The sequence below is a fragment of the Aureococcus anophagefferens genome, assembly GCF_000186865.1.
Source record: "Aureococcus anophagefferens unplaced genomic scaffold AURANscaffold_9, whole genome shotgun sequence".
NCBI lineage: Eukaryota > Pelagophyceae > Pelagomonadales > Pelagomonadaceae > Aureococcus > Aureococcus anophagefferens.
The window spans coordinates 993,506-1,013,510 of record NW_008705569.1 but is presented as its reverse complement, the minus strand read 5'-3'; the positions used below and the strand labels follow the sequence as shown (position 1 = coordinate 1,013,510).

The 20,005-nt window shown below is 72.5% G+C and overlaps 5 protein-coding genes across 5 annotated transcripts; 3 read left to right on the top strand and 2 right to left on the bottom strand.

The window, feature by feature from the left end:
- Positions 1 to 1,484: 1,484 nt before the first annotated feature.
- Positions 1,485 to 8,812, bottom strand: AURANDRAFT_64238 (hypothetical protein; the record flags this gene model as incomplete). The annotated part of the gene is made up of 6 exons (XM_009038715.1): positions 1,485 to 2,428; positions 2,557 to 3,221; positions 4,099 to 5,561; positions 5,729 to 7,311; positions 7,577 to 7,589; positions 7,697 to 8,812. The coding sequence occupies 6 exons, from the start codon at positions 8,810 to 8,812 to the stop codon at positions 1,485 to 1,487; spliced, it is 5,784 nt and encodes a 1,927-aa protein (XP_009036963.1).
- Positions 8,813 to 9,036: 224 nt separating this feature from the next.
- AURANDRAFT_1424 (hypothetical protein) lies at positions 9,037 to 11,287 on the bottom strand (the record flags this gene model as incomplete). The annotated part of the gene is made up of 3 exons (XM_009038603.1): positions 9,037 to 9,276; positions 9,379 to 10,146; positions 10,802 to 11,287. Coding segments are annotated over 3 exons (1,494 nt in total), but the record flags the coding sequence as incomplete, so codon positions are not given.
- A 579-nt stretch (positions 11,288 to 11,866) lies between these two features.
- Positions 11,867 to 14,170, top strand: AURANDRAFT_64236 (hypothetical protein; the record flags this gene model as incomplete). The annotated part of the gene is made up of 1 exon (XM_009038817.1): positions 11,867 to 14,170. The coding sequence occupies one exon, from the start codon at positions 11,867 to 11,869 to the stop codon at positions 14,168 to 14,170; it is 2,304 nt and encodes a 767-aa protein (XP_009037065.1).
- Positions 14,171 to 14,634: 464 nt separating this feature from the next.
- Positions 14,635 to 14,910, top strand: AURANDRAFT_17360 (hypothetical protein; the record flags this gene model as incomplete). The annotated part of the gene is made up of 1 exon (XM_009038818.1): positions 14,635 to 14,910. A coding segment is annotated over one exon (276 nt), but the record flags the coding sequence as incomplete, so codon positions are not given.
- A 3,490-nt stretch (positions 14,911 to 18,400) lies between these two features.
- On the top strand, positions 18,401 to 19,085 carry LHC23 (hypothetical protein; the record flags this gene model as incomplete). The annotated part of the gene is made up of 1 exon (XM_009038819.1): positions 18,401 to 19,085. One exon carries the CDS (start codon positions 18,442 to 18,444, stop codon positions 19,042 to 19,044), a length of 603 nt encoding a protein of 200 aa, XP_009037067.1.
- Positions 19,086 to 20,005: the final 920 nt, after the last annotated feature.

Here is a 20,005-nt window from a genome sequence, read left to right as displayed (position 1 = left end):
TCAGCCGACGAGGTCCATGGTCGCCACGTAGACGGAGAACGCGAGCGCGTTGGGCGGGACCGCGCGCAGCGCGGCGACGCGGACGTGCCTCGCGAGGCGCGCGCGGTCGCGCGCGAGCCCCATGACCACCGCGCGCGCGGGCGCGGGCGGCGTGTCCGAGGCGCGGAGCGCGGCCTCGAGCTCGTTCGCGCGGACGCGCGCGAGGTGCGCCGCGGGCGCCGCGAGCGCCGCGCCCGCGGCGCCCGCGGCGGCGCCGCCGACGGCGACGGCCGCGCGCCGCGGCGCGCCCGCCGCGAGCGCGCGGTCCTCGACGTCGTGGAAGACGGCGTAGTAGGGCAGGAAGAAAAAGAACTCGCGGCACGCGACCGCGCGCGCCGCCGCCCAGGGCGCGGCCGGCCCCCCGCGCCGCAGCACCGCCGCGGGCGACAGCAGCGGCGCGCCGTGCCAGGCCAGCGTCGCGCGCGCCGCGAGGCGCTCGACGGGGGACGCGGGCAGCGCCGCCGGCGACAGCTGGAGCCGCGCGGCGACGAGCTCCAGCGGCGCGACGAGCGGCGCGACGGCGCATCCCGTCAGCGCGCCCGCGCAGGCCCGCGACGCGCGGTCGCCGAGCGCTTTGAGCCGCGCCTGGAGGACGCCGTAGGCGGCGAAGGCGACGCCGCCGACGGCCGAGCTCGCGACGACGGGCACCAGGCCGCCGCGCCAGAGCGCGAGCGGGCCCTCGCGCCGCGCGAGCTCCTTCGCGGCGCCGACGTAGTCCGCGCGCGCGGCCGCGCCCGCGCCGGCGACGGCGCCCGCGCGCCACGTCAGCAGCAGGCCCGTCTCGTGGCGCGCGTGCGCTATCGCCGTGCCGAGCGGGTGCGCGTAGAGGAGCTCCGCGGCGGCGCCGGCGACCCAGCCGCCGGCGAACAAGGCGGCGACGGACGCGCCGCCGTGCGTTTCAGTCGTCGTTTGGCGCCGGAGCGGCGCGGTCGCTTTTGTCGCCGGCGTCGCGGGAGCGGTGGTTTGGAGTGGCGTAGTTGTTCGTTGCGGCGCCGCCGGCGTCGCGGGAGCGGTCGTTTGGAGCGGCGACGCCGGCGTCGCGGCCGCTGGCGAGGCGCCAGTCGCCGCGGCCGTCGTCGCGCGGCGCTTCAGCGGCGCATCGCGCGGCTTCGCGAGCGGCGCATCAGTGGTTGCGCTGTGCTGCGGCACGTCGTCGCAGGGCTTCGATGCCAGAGGCGCCATGCCCCCCGACCTGGTTTGCCCCCGTTGGACTAGTTATTGAAGGGGGTGCGCACCCGAAGATCCCGCCCGGAGGCTCAGACGGAGGCGTAGCCGGGGGGTTGGCGTTCCCACACCGGCCCCTTCCTCCGACCCAAAGATCGCGCGTGCCCCCGTTGAAGTCAAGTTGCAGTGAGGCCCGGCACCTCAGATGAGTACGCCCGCGGGGTGCGAGGCCGCCTCATTTCGTTCGCCTCCACTTGAAGCAAGTTGCAGCGATCGAATGATTAGTGCATCTGGATGCCCATGGCCGGCGCGACGGTCGTCGCGGCGTGGACGGCGAGGGCGCGGTAGGCGCGGACGATCTGGTCCCAGACCGGCGGGATGAGCCGCGCGCGCGCGCCGTCGTCGTCCGTGGACGTGAGCTCGGCGACGGTGCGCTCGAGGTCGTGCCAGGCCGCGTGGTCCAGGGACTGGGGCACGAGGGCGCCGCTCTCGACGGCCGGGAAGAGCACGGGCGGGTCCGGGTGGCGGAACTCGGTCTCGTGGAGCTCCGCGAGGTCGTCGAGGTCGACCCAGCACGCGCCGACGCTGTGGAAGTCCGGGCAGGACTTGGGGCAGGTCACGGCCGGGTCGTCGCAGCCCGCCGCGGGCTCCGCGTACAAGATCGCCCGCACGGTCTTCTTCTCCGTGGGCTCGAGCATGACGCGGAGGAGGCCCTTGGGCTCGACGGTCACGTGCGTGTCGCGAGCGCAGCACCTAACCGCCGCTTCCACGAGCGTCTCGCCCGGGTCGACCTTGCCCGCGGGGAGCCAGTAGCAGGGCTTGCCGCCGCAGCCCGGCGTCGCCGCGGACTCGAGGACCATGAGGTACTTGCCGTCGGACGGCCGCCGGACGACGAGCCACGCGTAGGCGACGTAGGGGCTCCGGAAGTCGACGGCGGCCGCGTCGGCCATGAACTGGGACTTGAGGTTCTTCTTCGACTTCGTCGACGTCGCGGCCGTCGACGCCATGGCGCCGTGGAGCTCGCGCTTGGAGATGAAGCCGTCGCCGTCCGCGTCCGCGTTCTCGGGCTGGTGCTTCGCGCACAGGTGCTTCGCGAAGGACTCGAAGCCGTGGCCCCGGCGGCAGACGCGCTGGCAGATGGGGCACTGGCCGTCGCCGCCGGGCTCGGCGACGTGGCAGAGCGAGTAGTGGCCGAAGAGCTGCGCGTGCGTCATGCCGCCGTGGCCTGGGCAGCAAAAGGGTGATTCAATGTCGCTTCAACGTGAGTGTTCCGCGCGCGCGCGTTCCAAAAAAAGCATCCACGCTTCGAGGCCGTTCCGAGAGATGATCGCTCGTCCAAAAATCAGCCGAAACGAGTGGAAAACGGCCTGAGCCTTTGAAGTTGGGAATTTTGCTCTCTTTTGCTGCCCCGGCCGTGGCCGCACGTCGGGCAGCGGACCATGGCCCGCTTCGCCGTCTGCCCGGGGGTTTTGACGGATGTTAACCGTAACAATTCGAGGGCGTGCTTGCAGTCGTCGTCGCTCGGCGTGACCATGCGCGCGCCCGCGCCGAACGCGTCGAGCGTGAGCCGCGGCGACGCGGCGACCGTTTCCGAGATCACGAGCACGAAGACGCGCTTCAACCGCTCGTCGTAGGGCGCGTGGGGCCGCTGGACCATGCGCAGCAGCGGCCAGGACATCTCCGCCTGGTCGATGGCGCCGTCGCCGTCCTCGTCGAAGACGTCGACGAGGATCGCCGCGGGGAGGCCCTCGCGCGAGTTCGGCGCGAGGATCGCCGCGAGCTCGTCGAGCGCCGACTCCGACGTCGCGTGGACGCGCGCGGCGAAGCCCGCGGCGGCGGCGAGCTGCGCGAGCTCCTGCTGCCGCTCCGGCGACGCGGACCGCACGAAGACGTAGGCGTGCTGCGCGGGCACCGTCGCGGGCCGCGGCCGCGACGCCGTCATGGCCGCGCCGTCCGCGCCGGGCAGCACCTTCTGCGACTGCGACCCGCGCAGGCCGCCGTTGCGCAGGGCCCGCATGCTGGCGGAAGGAGGCAAGAACGACGACGCGCGCGTCGGGGCTGCCCTCCGCCCCGGTCCTGGCGCTGTGGGGAAGTAAGCATCGGCGGCGACGCCAACCTCAATCACGTTGCTTGCCAGAACATCAGCACGAGTTCGGCGTGTTCTCGACGTCCAGTTCGGCGTCGTACGCTGCGCCTCGACGTACACAAGACCACAAGCCATGCTCCTCCGCGCCCTCCGCGCCCCCGTGGCGCGCGCGCACGCCCCGGCGGTATTCCGCGCCCGCGCGCGACCCCTGAGCGCGCTCCGCGTGCCCGCCTTCCTCAACGACGCGCGCATCGAACTCTACGAGGACTCGATCCTGCTGCGCGCCGTGAGCAGCCTGACGCCGCTGGGCAACGGGCGCATCCTCGTCAAGCCCTACGACCCGGCCCTGACCCAGCGCATCCGCGAGACGCTCAACGACGCGCTCGCGACGACGGGTCTGAAGGCGTTCTGGGACGCGCGCGCGGCGAACCTCGTCGTCGTGCCCAAGGCCTACCGCACGGACAGCAAGGCCGCGCGCGCGAAGCAGGCGAGGGCCGTGACCCTCGACGCCGACCTCGAGGGCGACGCGAACCTCGACGCGCTCGAGCTCCTCGCGCGCGCCAGGGAGGCGCCGCTCTTCGTCGACGTCGGCCGGCGGTCGTCGCGGCCGCGCGCGCGGGCGAACAAGTTCGAGTCGCGCGCGCGCCAATTGGAGGAGGAGGCCGACGACGTCCGCGCGGACACGCACCGCGCGCTCCGCGTCGCGCGCCGCGTCGCGAGCGGCAACAAGAAGGTCCTCCGCCAGCTCGCGAAGGACGCGTGCGCGCTCTAGGGGCCGGCGGCCGCCTGTACATGCGAAGTCTCTCTACGTGAGGTAGGTCCGGAGGTCCGCGGAGCAGTAGGGGCTCTCGAAGCGGGCGACGGCGACGTTGTGCGTCGACGTGTCCGCCTCGCCCTTGGACCGGGCCTTGGCCGGGGAGATGTACTTGATCTCCTCGAGGGGCCCGCCCTCCGTGGCCTGGACGAGGCACGTGTCGACGTCGACCTTGAGGCGCTGCTTCGGGTCCGGGATGTGGCGGCTGAGGTAGGCCTCGAGGTTCTCGGACGCGGCCGCGTCCGCCGTGCCCGTCTCGATGCCCCCGAACGTCACGCGGCCCTCGTAGATCGTGTGGTGCTGGTACGTGAAGTCCGTGTAGCGCTTGCGCTTCGCCAGGGGCAGGAAGAGCTTGATGGCCGCGGTCTGGAAGATGAGGTCGTTGCAGCGCCGCGTGAAGATCAAATTCGACCGGTCGAAGGCCGCGATCATGCGGCGCACCGCGGGCTCGTCGAGCCACCAGTCGATCTTCGTGACGAACCAGTTGTTGTAGTAGCCCAGCCGCCCGGGCCCGTTGCAGTACCAGTTCGCGGGCCGCTTCGAGCCGTAGAGCGCCATCGCCTCGTTCTTGGACACGGCCGACTCGACGTCGCGCTGGAGCTCGAGGCCGCCGGGCGCGTCGCCGGCGCCGAGGTTCGCCTTGCGCAGCGCCGCGCTCAGCGCCTCGCGCATGGACGCCTTGCGGCAGTGGCGCGGCCACGTGCCGCAGAACTTGATGACGTGCTTCGACTCCTCGTCGAGCTCCTCGATGCCCTCCGCGCGGCGCCGCGGCGCCGTCGCGTTGCGCAGTGCCAGGAGTCTTCGCCGCCGCTTCGGCGCGTCGCCGACGACGCGCGCGTCGCTGTGGGCCGCGAAGCCCTCGACGAAGTCGCCGAAGATCGTCGGGCACTCCCTGGAGACGACGCGGTAGCCGTAGAGCAGGCCCGCGTCGCGCATGTCGTCGAAGACGTTGTAGGCCACGGGCGAGAGGACGAAGGAGTCGTCGTCCATGCGCATGACCCACTCGTAGCCCAGGCGCCGCAGCGTGCGCCAGATCGTGACCGCGTAGAAGCGGATCATGTAGCGGTAGCCCGCGGAGAACTTGTTCTCCGGCATGACGGGCAGCCAGGGCGGGCTGCCCCAGCCCGTCTCCTCCGTGAGGAGGCAGAAGCGCACGTTCGCCGCGCCGTCGAGGGCCGTGGCGTCGGCCGGCTCGAGGTCGCCCTCGTGCCAGACGATGACGTCCGCGTCCGCGATCTTCAGCATGTTGTGGCGCAGCGACTCCATGGACGCGTTGAGCGTGTTCTTGTGCGTCGCGTCGTAGCTGCTGTGCGTCTTCTGCCCGAGGTAGACGATGACGTCCCGGCTCCGGCGCACCGACGTGCAGTAGCGCGACGACAGCGACGCCTCGTCGCTCCCGTCGCCGCGCTGCGCGCGCTGCCGCTCCTGCTGCCGCTCGAGCCGCTGCTGCTGCCGCTGCTGCCGCTCGAGCCGGCCGTCGCGCGACGACGCGCAGGCGGGGGCGCAGGCCGCCAGGAGCCAGGCCAGGGCCAGGCAGCCCATCATGCCTGAAAAAAAATACGCGCGCCCGGAGCCGTGGGTGCAAGGTGACGAGCACGTACATGTGCAACTTAGGCGTAGGCGACCATGTAGAGGGTCTCCGCAGCGCGGGTCCAGTCGGAGACGTCGACCTCCGGGTCGAAGCGCCGCCGTTCGCAGCGCGCGAAGCCCGCGTCCCGCAGGGCGGCCGCGAGCTTGCGCTCGTCGTAGGCGTCCTCGTGGTTCATGTCGTCGCCGCGCGGGAAGCGCGTCGGGTGGACCTGGAGGAAGAGGAGGGCGAGGCGGTGCACGGCGTGGGGGCTCCCGAAGAAGGCCTCCGCGTCCCAGAACGCGTAGAACGCGCCGAGGTCGAGCATCCGGGCGACGAGCCGCGGCCACCGGGGGAAGAGTCGCGCGTAGACCGCGGCGCGCGCGCGCGCGAGGGCCCGCCGGAGCCGCGACGGCGGCCCCGGCCGCGCGCGGTAGAAGGCGACGTGCCGCGCCGCGTCCGGGACCGCGACGCGGAGCTCGCCGCCGGGCCGGAGCGCGCGCCGGCAGTCGCGGAGGTGCGCCGCGGCGTCGCGCGGCGCGAGGTGCTCGAGGAAGTGCTCCGACGCCACGGCGGCGCAGGACCCGTCGGCCAGGGGCGCGAGGCCCTTCCGGAGGTCGAGGTCGTAGCCGCCGGGCCACTCGCCGGACACGTTGAGCCAGCCCTCCCGGCCGCGGTCCGCGCACGCGAGGTTCAGCGACACCGGCGCCGGCGGCGGGTCCGCCGCGAGGCGGCGCCGCGCGCGCGCGTCCGCCTCCATCGCCCGAAGCTCGCCGGACACCTGCGCGCACGCCTCGAGCGACGTCTTCGCGAGCCCGCGCGGGAGACCGCCGCCCGGCCGCCGCAGGAACGCCGCGACGAGCGCGTCGCCATCGTCGTCTCCTTCTTCCTCCTCCTCGTCCTCCTCGTCGTCGTCGTCCTCCGCGCCGCGGCGCCGCGCCTCCAGGACCGCGAAACCGCCGGGGCGCGCGCCGCGCGCGACGACGGAGAAGCCCGCGCGCTCGAGCTCGTGGAGAGCCGCGGCGGCGTCGAGGCAGCCCCGGCGCTCGTAGACGACGGCGCCGATTTCCTCGAGCCCCCCGGCCAGCGCGCCAAAGTCGAGGAGCCGCGCGACGAGCGTCCCGCCCGGCCGCAGGCAGCGCCGCGCGTCCCTCAGGAAGGTCCGGAGCTCGTCGGGGAACCGCAACGCGTCGAAGTCGTCGACGGCGAGCTCGCCCGCGGACCGCGTCGCGAGGGGCAGCCGCCCGTCGACGGCGGGGCCCAGCAGCGCGCCGCGCCCGTCCAGAACGTCCCAGGCCTCGTCGCCGCGCCGCGCGAGCACCGCGGCGCGCGCCGGGACGCGCGGCGCCGGCCGCCGGCTTCGGAGCCGCGCGAGCCGCGCGCACGCGGCGGCGAAGCCGCGCTCGCCGCGGAGCAGCGGGTCGCCGGCGAGCCGCGCGAGGAACGCCTCGGCCTCGGCCTCGCCGAACGGCCTCGCGGAACCGCCCACGGCCTCGGCCTCGCGGCGCAGGAAGTCGTAGGCCGCGCGCACGCGCCGCGCGCCGTCGTCCGGGCCCCGGCCGCGGCGACGCGGCGGCGGCGGCGGCGGCGCGGCGGCCGCGTCGTCCTTGCGGATGCGACGCGGCGGCATGCAGAAGTCATCTGCGGAAGCAGCAGCCCGACGACGGCGCCATCGGCGGGCTGCTCCTCCTTGGTTCAATACGACTTCAACTTGAGGTCACGTAAGTTACGGGGTGCACGTGGCGCGCGTTAAGGCGCGCGCCGCCTCGCTTCGCTTCGCGCTCAGGCGGGCACGGCGGCGGCCGCGGCGCCCTCGATGAGGTCCTGGCCCGCGGCCGTGAGGGCCGTCTCGAGCGTGCCCGCGTCCGGAGACGGCGCCGAACTTGTCCTTCCCTGGAGTAGTTACCCAGAGTCCGAAGCTTCGAAGAGGGCTATGTTAAGTCGCGGGGTGGGAGGGGGGGCATGTGCAAGACCGACGCCCTCAGTCGTCGGCCGCGTCGTCCGCCGCCGCGGGCCTGCGGAGGACGACGCGGGCCTGCTGGAGGTGCCAGACGGGCACGAGGCTCATGACGAGCGTCGCGAGGACGAGGCCGCAGTCCGCGAGTCTTCCGCCGCCGTCGGCGGGGACGCGGCCGCGGAGCGCGCCGCGGAGCGCGGCGCGCGCCGACGGCTCGCCCGCGCCGTCGCCCGGCGCGGCGGCGGCGCCGCCGCGCGCGGCGGCGCGGTCCGCGAGCGCCGCGAGGCCCAGCGCGAGGAGGCCCGTCTGGAAGAGGAAGGCGACGACGGCGGCCCCGGCGAGGAAGCAGGCGCGGCCCAGGCCCGCGTCCTGGCCCAGGAGCGCGACGGCGACGGCGAGCTTGAGCGCGAGCTTGAGGTCGAGCATGAGGACGACGCGGTGGTTCGCGAGGCGCCGCGCGGCGCCGGCGGCGGCGCCGCCGGGCCCCGGCGCCGGGGCCGCGGGCCGGGGCGGCCCCGCGCGGCCCAGGGCCCGGAGCGCGGCCGCGACGTCCGCGAGGTGCGCCGCGTCAAAGTCCGCGCGGATACTCACGCGGCCGTTCGCGGCGGCCTCGGCCGCGACGGCGTCGCCGGGGGCCGGCGGCCGCGCCCAGCCGCCGTTCGCCAACGCCTCGTCGTAGAGCGCCGCCGACGCGTCGTGGTAGCACCGGAGCGACGCGACCGCGGCGCCCGCGTTTTCGGGCAGGTCCGCGGCCGCCGCGGGCCGCGCGGGCCGCGCGGGCCGCGGCGGCGCCGCGCGCGCCGGCGGCGCCGGCGCGGGCCGCGCGCGCGGCGACGGCGCGGGCGACCCGGGCCCGACGACGAGGTGCAACGTTTGGGGCGTCTCGAGGTCCCGGAGCGTGGCCCCCAGCGTCTGCGCGTCGCCGAGGATCCGCCCGCCGTAGATGAGCCGCTGGTCGCCCACGGCCACGCCCAAAGCCTCGCGGACGCGCGCCTTGACGGCGCCCACGGTCTCGTCGACGCCGAGGACGAGCTCCACGGCCGCGTGCTCCCGGTTCGGCACGACGACGACGACGGTCACGCAGGACGCCGCCGCGCGGGCGGCGGCGACGTCGCCGGGGGGGGCGGGCGCGTTGGTCTGGGGGGGCGGGGCCAGCCCGTTGGTCTCGGGTAGTGGCGCTTCCATCCGTCGAGCAACGCGTGGAGGACTCACTCTCGTGAGAGAAGAGCACTTCAAAGGCGTCTTCAACGAGTCGACGTCGCTTTGTTGAAGTTGTTCGAGCTCGAGCCCCGATCACCTCATGACCTTGGGGCGCCGAGTATACGGAACATACGGACTATGCTACGTCGGCATGGAGACCGACCGGCGAGGTGGCGGCGGTCCCCGCCGCGACCTCGGGGCCGTCCCTAGATCCAGCCGTAGGCCTTGCTCGTGGAGACGACGATGTAGACGAGCCAGAGGCAGACGAAGAGCGCGGCCGTCGCGTGCTTGGCCGCGCGGGGCCCGCCGAGCTCCGCGCCGAGGAGCTTGCGCCGGAGCACGAGGACGACGAGCGTCGCGCACGCGCACGCGCTGAAGGTCGTCACGGAGACGCCGAGCGAGCCCGCGGGGACGAGGAAGCCGACGTGGTCCCAGGCGCCGTCCTTGCGCTCGCCGAGCGCGTAGCCCCCGAGGCAGTCGGGCTTGCCGTAGCGCGCGCGCCACTCGTCGCGGCGCGCGTCGGGCGCGTACTTCCAGTAGATGGCCGCGACGGCCCAGGGCAGGCCGAGCCCCAGGAAGACGTTGACGCTGTTGGACCCCGTGACGTTGCCGACGGCCGCGTCCGCGTAGGGGTCCGCCGTCGCCGCCGTCTTCGACGCGAAGGTGTCCGGGAGCGACGTGCCGAGCGCGACGAAGGTGATGGCCGTCACGCTGTCCGCGATGCCGAGGGCCGACCCCAGGAGCGTCGCGACCTCGCCGATGACTAATGTCAGACCGCCGATGTAGACGAGCGCGACGAAGAAGCAGACCCAGCCGCCGCCGTAGCTCGGCGGCGGGATGCAGGCGAAGCAGACCTTCCAGGGCAGCGCCAGGACGTGCATCGCGTAGTCGCCCGGCGTCGGCGCGTCGCCCTCGAGCGCGACGGCGTCCCGGAACTGCGACTTGTAGTCGTTGAGCGCCAGGTTCAGCTTGTCCCGGTTGATGAGGGGGATGAGCAGGCCCGCGAGGCCCCGCCGGTCCGTGTCGTCGATGATGACGACCGTCGCGACGGCGCGGTCCTCGCCGCCGTCCCACGTCGCGTCGAACGTCGCGCCGCCCGTCGCGTCCGTCAGGTCCACGAAGAAGGTCTCGCTGTGGGCCTCGACCTCGGCGTCGTCGACGATCTCCACGTCGAGGCGCTTCGCGACCTCGCCGTCCGCGAACTCGAGCGCGCCCGACGCGGCGACGTAGTCGCCGCCCGCGCACGCGCTGCCGTCGCGCGTCGCGTACTTGCAGGCCACGGCCCCGACGCAGCCCTGGGTGCGGACGACGACCAAAGCCTGGCTCAGGTCGCTCTCCCAGCACTCGTAGCCGTCCTCGTCGCCGTCGTCGCGGTGGAAGTCGAGCACGCCCGGCCCGCTCCGCGCGTCGGCCGCGGCCGGCAGCTCGCGGCGGAGCCGCTCCAGCGTCTCCTCGACGCGGGCGTTGCGGCGCTCCTTGCGGTCGTAGCGGTGCTCCATGAGCGCCTGGAGCGACCGGGTCTTGGCCTCGGGCCGCTCGCGCGCCTCGAGGTCGTCGTCCGCGAGCGGCGCGACCTTGGCCGGCGACGACGTCGCCGAGGCCTTGAGGGCCGCGTCCTCGACGGCGTGGACGCCGTTGGCCCCCTCGAGGAACCCCGGCAGGTGGAAGTCGCGCGCGAGGAGCGACGCGCGCTTCGGCGCGGTCCGCTTGTAGACCTTGGACGCCGCGACGCGGTAGTAGGCCTTGGACTTGGGCTGCGGCGGCCCGCCGAGGCCGCCCTGGAGCTTGCTGAGGAAGCCGTCGTCGACGACGGACCCCCGCCGGCCCTCCTTGGGACTCGCCGCGTTCTTCTCGTAGAGCTCGCGCTCGAGCGCGGCCATCTGCCGCGCGACGTCCGCCGCGGACGCGCCGCCGTCGTCGGCGAGCACGGTGCGCGCGCCGAAGGCGCCCCGGTCCGCGGCGTAGGCCAGGGACACGAGGAGCCTCCCAGACGTCGCAGTAGTCCGGCGTGTTCACCACCAGGATGAACAAAAGCCAGAGGTACGCGAAGACGGAGAAGACGGCCGTGACCTGGAAGACCTCGAAGTCGTTGATGCGCCGCGACTCGCCATCGGGGATCGCCGCGACGCAGACCGCGAGGATGATCATCAAGTTGAACGCCGCGGAGCCGACGATCGTCGACGGCCCCAGGTCGCCCGAGTAGAAGTCGTTGCCGACGATCTCGATGATGGACAGCAGGATCTCCGGCGCCGAGGACCCGAGGGCCATCAGCGTGAGGTTGGCGATGGTCGCGTTCCAGACGCGCACGTGGAAGGTCCGCTTCACGGTCCGCCCGTTGACCATAACGTCGCGCGTGACGGTCTTCTCGTCGGACGTGATGCGCTCGATGGCGGCCATGAAGACGTCGCTCACGATGGCGACGCCGAGGAAGCAGTAGACGAGCGCCAGGAGCCAGACGACGGCGCCGCCGCCGCCCTCGTGGAAGCGCTTGCCGCCGGACCCGGAGACGCTGATGGCCACCTGGTCGATGGCCCAGGACGTCGGCCGCGGCGTCGGGCAGCCCACCTCCGTGCCGTTGTCGTCGTCGGCCATCGTACCGCGGCGGCGCGGGCGCGAGAAACGTCCTAGGCCGCCGCCGCCATGCGTCGACGTCGAGCTGCGAAACGAGAGGGCAGCCCAATCCCTGAAACCGAGACAGCCGAAACTCTGCAGTCAACGTGCGTGCGCCTTCCCATCATCATCAACGAGTTGAGGCCTTGTTGCCGTGCAACAAAAAGCTCGGCGCCATATCAGCGCTTCATGCAATTTGGACATCTTTGTAATTTGGACCACTTTTCTCGGACAGACGCACCGCCCGGGCGGGCAGCCCTCAGCCGGCGTCGTCGCGTTCAAACGATGCCTCCCAAGCGCCTGGGAGGCGACACCGCTATGCATGGGCGCGTCGGCGGGCTCGTGCGCGGCAAAAAACTTCGCAAGGGCGCCTGCGACCTTCTGGGCCGCGTCAAAAATGTCGGACCCTTCCGCGAGCTGGATAACACGATGCAGATCCGCCTCGAGAAGCCGAAGGCCTCGCGCTCCAAGAAGGCGGTGAAGCGCGGCCGCGCGGGCGCGGACAAGGACGTCACGCAGGCAGCGATCCAGACGATGCTCGCGACCAAGGACGCCCAGCGCGCGCGCGCGCTGGCGCCCGCTCCGAAGAGTCCGACGAAGAGCCCCATGAAGAAGAAGCCGCGGTCGATCACGGCCGGCCCGGCGGCCGCGCTCGGGACCGCGGCGCGCGGCGCCAAGCTCGTCGTCGAGGCCCGCGGGGCCTACAACGCGACGTCGAAGCGCTACGACTTCGACGGGGAGCTGGGCGCGCCGCACTCCATCTGCGAGGTCGGCCAGCTCATCCACGACGGCAAACTGAAGATCTCGAAGCTCCAGAAGGACAAGTCCTACGGCATCCCCTACGCCACGATGGCGCGGTGGGCCATGGACGACAAGAAGTGGCGCGAGAAGCAGAACCTCAGTGGCGGCGTCGAGGGCAAGCCGCGCTGGTACGTCGAGAAGCACTCGCGCGGGCGCAAGACGCTCGACAGCGCGGGCGCGCCGACGCTCCTCGCGAAGCCGGCGCGCGCGGCCATCGTGCACGCCGTCTGCGACGCGAAGCGCAACGGCTGCCCCTTCCAGCCCAAGGAGGTGAAGGCGATCATCCGCGAGGCGTGCATCGCTACCGGCAAGATCAACCCGTCGACCAAGGAGCGGTACTACGAGACGACGCGCGTCGACGGCCAGCTCAACAGCATCTGCGGCGCCGCCAAGCGCGACTACGACGTGACCCTCGAGAACCAGAAGGGCCAGGGCCACGCGCGCGAGCGCGTCGACGCGTGCGACTACGAGGCCTTGACGAAGAACGTGGAATTGGTCGCGCCCTTGCTCCGCGCGTTCCAGGAGCAGTACGGCAAGATCCCCCTGGACAACGTCGGCAACTACGACGAGACATTCCTGGACCTCTGCGCCTACGCGAGCACCGGCGCCTACCTCGTGCCGAGCGACGACGTCGCGGTGCAAGTGCTGATTCCCTTCGAGAAGAGCCCGCACATCACGCTCCTCATCTTCACGCTCGGGGGCAAGCTGCTGCGGATCCTCGTGGGCATCATCGGCACCACGGACATCGCGCCGCACCCCTTCCACCTCTCGTTGGTGAAGGACAAGACGCGCATTGGACTTTTCCAGACGGACAACGGCTGGATCACGCACCGCACGAAGTACGAGGGCTTGAAGGTCTACTTCGCCGACGACAACGTCCTGGGCAACTCCCCGTGCTGCCTGAACTTCGACGGCCACAAGTCCAACACGGACAAGGTCCCGGGCACGCTCGAGGACGAGGCCGTGCCCATATTGCTCCGCGAGAACCAGACCTTCGGGCACACGCCCCTGGCCCACTCGACCGCTATCGGGACCCAGCAGGCGGATTTGCCGCAGGGCATCATCCAGCGCGCCAAGGCCAAATTCGCTGACCTGATGCGCTCCCAGGTCCGCGGCTCCCTGAAGAAGCGCGGGAAGTACAAGGGCCGCGTCTCGACGGCGACTGTCCTCCGGCTCATCGAGCAGGCCTTCTTCGAGTCGGGCGTCGACGACCCGGCGAAGATCATGGACGACCACAAGCGCGTCGGCTACTGGGTCGAGGAGGGCTGGCTCATGTGGGACCCGCGGCAGACCATGAACCGCGCGAAGCTCGACTTCGGGAACGCGCTCGGCAAGGGCGACGCCGCGGAGGCCGACGCGGGCGAGCGCTCCGCGGGCGCGCAGAACCTGGACCGGGCCATGGAGATGGCGCGCGCCGACGTCGAAGCCGTCGGCGGCGCCGTGCACAAGGCGTACACGCCGCCCGTCGACTTGGACGAGGCCGCGGCGGTCCACGTCCCGCGGCGTACGCGCGAAGACCGTGCGCAATACGGACTGGTGGTCACGGACGACGACTACGTCAAGGCCATCTCCTCAGAGGGCGCGCGCGCCCTCGCGGAGCGCGCCGCGGAGGCGGCGAAGGCCTCCAAGGTGAGCGAGCGCTGGGAGAAGCGCCGCGCCGAGATCCGGGCCGTCGAGAAGCAGGTCGCCGACGGGGCGCCGCTCGAGAACCTGAAGGTGGGCCAGCTCAAGTCGCTGATCTACGGGCGCACGGGGAGCGGGGCGAAGGCGTCGAACAACAAGGAGGGCGCCATGCTCGCGGAGGCGCGCGTCGCGCTCGGCCGCGATCTGATGCTCCCGCCGACTCCGACGCGACGCGGGGCCGAGGATTCGGCCGACGCTGCTGGCGACGGCTCCGACGGCGAGCTCGAGGACGGCGCCGACGACCCATGACTCCGCGATGCCCGCCAGGCCGCGGCTACCGACGAGTGCGGGCCCGCGGAGGCCGATCCCGCTGGGGTGGTCCAAATTACAAGCTCCTCGAAACCCATGGTTTCGGTAGGACCACAGGACGACTTCCGGGGCGCACCCGCCTGCGAGCTTCGGTGTCCTCCCAGATGCGAGGGGTCCCTCGGGGATGGTGGCTCGGCGGCTCCTGTGGTTTTGTTCTTCAGCTCCGCTAGGTTGCCCCTAAAGTTGATGTTTTCTTGGTCCAAATTGCACGAAGCGCGGATACAAGTACAGGGGCTCGTAGTGCGACGCCTGCGCCCGCTCTCGCGCGACGCCCGCGCCCGCTCTCCCCTGCCGCGATGAGCGCCCTGGCGTCCTCTCGCGGCCGCGAGGGCGGGCTCCGGGAGCTCGTGCGGTCCATCGTCCAGCGCGACATCCTGCGGTCCTGCGCGGGCAAGTGCCGCGGGTGGATGGTGCTCGTCTTAGACGAGCAGGCGAGCCGCGTGCTCACGCCCGTGCTCGGCATGTACGACCTCATGGAGGAGCGCGTGACCCTCGTGGAATCGCTCGAGAAGCGGCGCCAGCCCTTCCCCGAGATGGACTGCATCTACGTGTCCGCGGCGACGGACCGGTCCGTGCGGGCGATTTGCGCGGACTGGAAGGGCCGCGCGGACGCGCCCTACGCCGAGGCCCACGTCTTCTTCCTGAGCCGCCTCGACGACCAGCAGCTCGCCATGGTCGGCGCGACGTCCGAGCTCGCGGCCCGCTTGAAGACGCTCTCGGAGCTCAGCCTCGACTTCCTCGCGCTCGAGAGCCAGGCCTTCGACCTGGGCGCCCCCGGGTCCTTCGCGCTCGGCGGCGCGCCCGGCGTCCCCGAGGCCGCGGCGGCGAAGAAGCTCGCCACGGTGCTCGCGACGCTCGGCGAGGGCCGGCCCTGCGTGCGCTACCGCGCGGGCAACGCGCGCGCGCGCGCGTTCGGCGACGCGGTCCTCGGCGAGCTCCGGGCCCTCGACCTCGACGATTCGACCAAGGACGCGGCGACGGTGCTCGTGCTCGACCGCCTCGACGACGCGCTCACGCCCCTCGTCCACGAGTACTCGTACCAGGCGCTGCTCCAGGACGTGCTCGACGTCGAGGGCGACTGCCGCGACCGCGTGTCCTACAGCAAGCAGACCAAGGGCGGCGAGGCCCGCGACTTCGCCATGCTCAACGAGAAGGACGCGCTCTGGGTCGAGATGCGCCACGAGCACGTCGCGCGCGTCGTCAACCAGCTCCGCGCGCGGACGTCCGACTTCCTCGACCACAACCGGGGCGCGGCCCAGCTCCACCAGGGCAAGGGCTCCGAGCTCACGCTCGGCGACATGGCCAATGCGCTCCAGGCCATGCCCGAGTTCCAGGCGGCGACGGCGGCTTTAAACAAGCACATGTCCGTCGCGCACGAGGCCCTGGGCAAGTTCCACGGCGCGGGGCTGCTCGAGCTCTCGAACCTCGAGCAGTCGCTCGCGACGGGCCGCGACGAGGCGGATCAAACGGTAAGACCCAAGGACGTCTTCGACGAGGTCTGCGACGAGTTGAGGAAGCACGCGAAGAAGCCGTCGGCGGGCCACGCGCTCCGGCTCTTGGCGTGCTACGTCGTCGCGCGGGCCGGCCGGCCCGCGGCGTCCGAGCGCGAGGCGCTCCTCGGCGCGCTGGGCGCCGACGCGGCCCAGCAGCGCGCCCTCGTGGCGCTCGCGCAGCACGTCGCGGCGGCGGGGCGGCCCACGGCCGACGACGCCGCGGCGCTCGGCGCGTCCGCGAAGGCGCGCGAGAAGTCCGAGCGCCGGAAGAAGACGAGCAACCTCGCGCGGCTCCGCGGGGCCATGAAGCTCACCTTCGCCGCGAAGAAGGGCGACGAGCCCGACGACGACGTCGCCGACAGCCGCTACGCGCCGCCGGCCAAGGCGCTACTCGCCGCGCTCGCGGACGGGTCGCTCGACGGCGACCTCTACCCGGCGCTCGGCGGCGGCGCCGCGGGCAAGCCCGCCAAGGCCGCGCCCGTCTCCGTGCGCAAGAACGCGAGCCGCCTCGCCGGCGCCAAGAAGAAGGAGGCGTCGTCGTCCTCGGCGGCGTCACCTACAGCGAGCTCCGGTCCGCGTACGAGGTCTCCCGCGAGAAGCGCAAGGAGGTCATCATCGGGGGCACGCAGCTCCTCACGCCCGACATGTTCCTCGCCCAGCTCGCGGACTCGAAGAAGTGAGGGGGGGGGGGCGGCGCGTAAACCCCGGACGCCCAGCCCGCGGACTCGAAGGCGCGCGCGTAGACCCTTACGCCGGCGCCATGGCGCACCGGAAGATCGCGACGCGCGCGCCCCCGGCGCCGCGCGCCGTCGGGAGCGCGTCGTCGCCGTCGTCGAGGCCGACGCCGCCCTTGGCCGCCTCCCAGGCTCTGAGCTGGTGGAGGAACCTACCAAGCATGACGGTGACGATTTCTCATTGGTTTCCCACCCCAAATCTCTCGAAACTCGTCGCGGCCACAGGACGCTGGGAGGAACCCCGCGTTGGGCCGCGCCTGGGGCCGCGCGCCCTTGACCAATCTCATGGCCGCGGCCGAATTGAGCCGGCCCTTCCACATGACGTAGGCGCACGTCGCCGCGCACGCGCGCGAGATGCCCGCGCCGCAGTGGATATACACTCTCTCCCCCGCCGCCCGGCCGCGCTCGACGAAGCGGACGATGGCCGGGAACGCCGCGCAGAGGAGCGCGCGGGGGTCGTCGCGGACGACGACGTGGAGGTGGTCCGTGACGAAGGCGCCGAGCTTGCGCGGCTCGTCGGCCGTGACGAGGGACACGACCCGCGCGATCTTCTTGGCCCTGAGCGCCGCGCAGTCGTCGTTGAGCGCCGCCCAGCCGCCGCAGTAGAGGCCGTCGAGCACCTGGTGGAGCAGCGCGTGCCGCGGCGGCGACTCGCGCCGGAGCTTGAGCCGCATGGCGCCGTCGAGGCCGCAGGCCCGCAGCGCGTCGGCGGCGTCCTTGCGCGCGGCGTCGACGGCGTCGGCCTCGTCCGGGTCGAGGCCGTTGCCCGCGGCCGCGGCGGCGCTGTTCGTCGCGCGCTCCCGGAGCGCGTCGACGGCGCGGCGCGCGTCCGCGAGGCCCCGGCCCGACGCGGCGCCGTCCAACACCTCGTCCGCGGCGAAGACGAAGTGGATGTAGCGCTGCGCGCTGCGCCGCGTCCGCTCGTTCTCCTTGGACGCCGCGTAGTCCGCCCTTTCAGCGGGCGCGCGGGCGACGGCCACGGCCGCGGACCCCGCGAGCTTCGCGACCCACGCGTCGACGAAGGACCGGACGCGCGGTCCTCGGCCGTCGAACTGGTGGTCCGCGCCGGGTACGATCTCGAGGTCCACGCGGCCCCCGCGGCCCCGCGCGCCGCCGCCGCGGAGGCCGCACCGCGCCGCGAGGTCCTCGGCGCACCGCGGCTTGAGGACCGCGTCCGCGGCGCCGTGGAGGATGGCGACGCGCGCTGCGCCGTCGTCGACGAGCGCGCGGAGGGCCGACGTCGGCGGCACGCCCTTGGTCTGCGACGCGAGCGCGCAGACGCCGCGGACGACCTTGGACCGCTGGGCCGCGCACTGGAACGCGACGGCGCCGCCCTGGCTGTGGCCTACGAAGCACGACGGTCACGATTGTTTTCCCGGCCGAAATCTCTCGAACGTCGTCGCGGCCGCGGGACGCTGGCTGTGGCCGACGACGCCGACGCGGGCCGCGCCGCTAGCCGCGAGGAAGTCGACGGCGGCGATGGCGTCGGCGATGTTCGCCGCGAACTGCGACGCGCCGGCCTTGCGGTACTCGAGCTGCGCGACGGCGACGCCGGGCCACGCGAGGCCGTCGTAGAGGCCGGCCGCGTCCGGGCCGCCGACGAGGGGGCCGCGCGTGCCGCCCTTGATGCCGCAGAGCGTGAGGATGGTGAGCGGCGCGGCTTCGACGCTGCCGCTGATGACGGCGCGGCACGCGGCGGTCTCGCTCACGGGGATGGACACGACGCGCACGCCGTCGTCCTGCGCCGTCTCGTCGACGGCGTCGTCCTGCTTGGTCTCGTCGACGGGGCGCGGCATGGCGGCGGGCTGCTTGGTCTCGTCGACGAGGCGAGGCATGGCGTTGGGCTGCCCTTGCTAACCGAACATCGGCCGTGTGCAACGAGGGCAACACCGGCGCGGCGCCGTGAAGATCACACCTTGGCGCGATCCTCGAGTTGTGGACGCAATCAAGCGCCGCAAACGCTGTCCATCGCCCCGGCAAAACCATGCCTCGCCTTGTGTTCGCCGCCCTCATCGCCGCCGCGCGCGCCTTCGTCGCGCCCGTGGCCCCCGCGGCGGCCCCGACGGCGCTGCGGTCCACGGAGGTGGGCGTGGGCCCCGAGACGGGCGGCGCCCTCTTCGACCCCGCGGGCTTCACGAAGATCGCGTCGCCGACGACGATGAAGTGGTTCCGCGCGTCGGAGCTCAAGCACGGCCGCGTGGCCATGCTCGCGAACGTGGGCTGGGTCGTCCAGGCGAGCGGCTACGGCACGATCAAGTTCCCGCTCGAGGGCGGCCTCGCGCCGCTCTCCAAGGTGCCCCTCGAGGCCAACGCCCAGCTCTGGAACCTCGCGTCGGGCGCGGGCTTCCTCCAGATCATCGCGACGGCGGGCATGATCGAGCTCATCACCGAGTCGGCGGTCCAGCCGCACTACATGGCGCCGGGCGGCAACGGCTACATCGACATCTTCGGCTACTCCAAGAGCGGCGAGGACTTCACGGACCTCCAGAACCAGGAGCTCAAGAACGGCCGCCTGGCCATGATCGGCATCGCGGGCTTCGTCTGCTCCGCGCTCGTGCCGGGCTCCGTGCCGGGCAGCCCGTGGTAGGTTCGCGCTGGCGCCGTGAGGGATGTAAAAAAATTGACGCGGTGGCGCGGCCACAGGGGGGGCATATCCGGCCCGGGACGCGCGCGCCTACTGGTGGAACTTCTCGAGCACGTCCGCGAAGATGGTCCGGATGACCTTCGCGGAGGCCGCGTCGTGCTTGATGAACTCGAGGAGCGCGGCCTGGTCCCAGCAGAAGACGTGGGACTCGCCGTCGGACCGGCACGTCGCGCTCGCGAGCGGCGGCGCGGCGGCCGCGGCGGTCGCGTCCTTTTGGTAGTCCGCGTAGACCTACCAAAATTCCCGGTCAAAATCTCTCAAAGTTCGTCACGGCCGCGGGACGCTGGCGTAGACCTTCAGCAGCGACACCTCGCCGACGTACTTGCCCTCGCCGAGGGCGACGTCGCCGTCCCTCGCGTGCGCGACGACGTTGCCTCGGACGACGACGCTCACCTTCTCGACCCGCTCGCCCGCGCGCGTGAGCTCCTCCTTGTCTTTCAGCGTCTTCCACTCGCCGATCTTCAGCAGCGCCTGGAACTCCTCGACCTCGAGGTCGTGGCGCTGGAAGACCATGCCGTAGAGGCGGAGCTCGTCCTTCGTCAGCGCGACCTTGTCCTGGCGCAAGATGTTGTAGATCATGTAGGCGTGGATCGACGCGAAGGTGCCCTCCCAGAGCGCGGGCACCCAGAGCTTCTGGGGCTGCACGAGGGCGTAGACCACGAAGGACGACGAGCCCCCGACGAGGAACGACCGCATCAAGAGCGGCTCCGTCATCAAGAAGCCGCCGAGCTGCAGCACGTAGGAGAAGTTGCCAAGCAGCATCTGGCCCTTGGGCGTCTGGTACCTGCGGCGGCGCGCCTCCACGAGGCCGTCGACGCCGCGACGCACCAGGGCAGCCCGGCGTCCGCGGCCGCCTCGGCGGTGCTGCCGCTCCGCTGGCGCAGCAGCTGCCTCGCGTTGATTT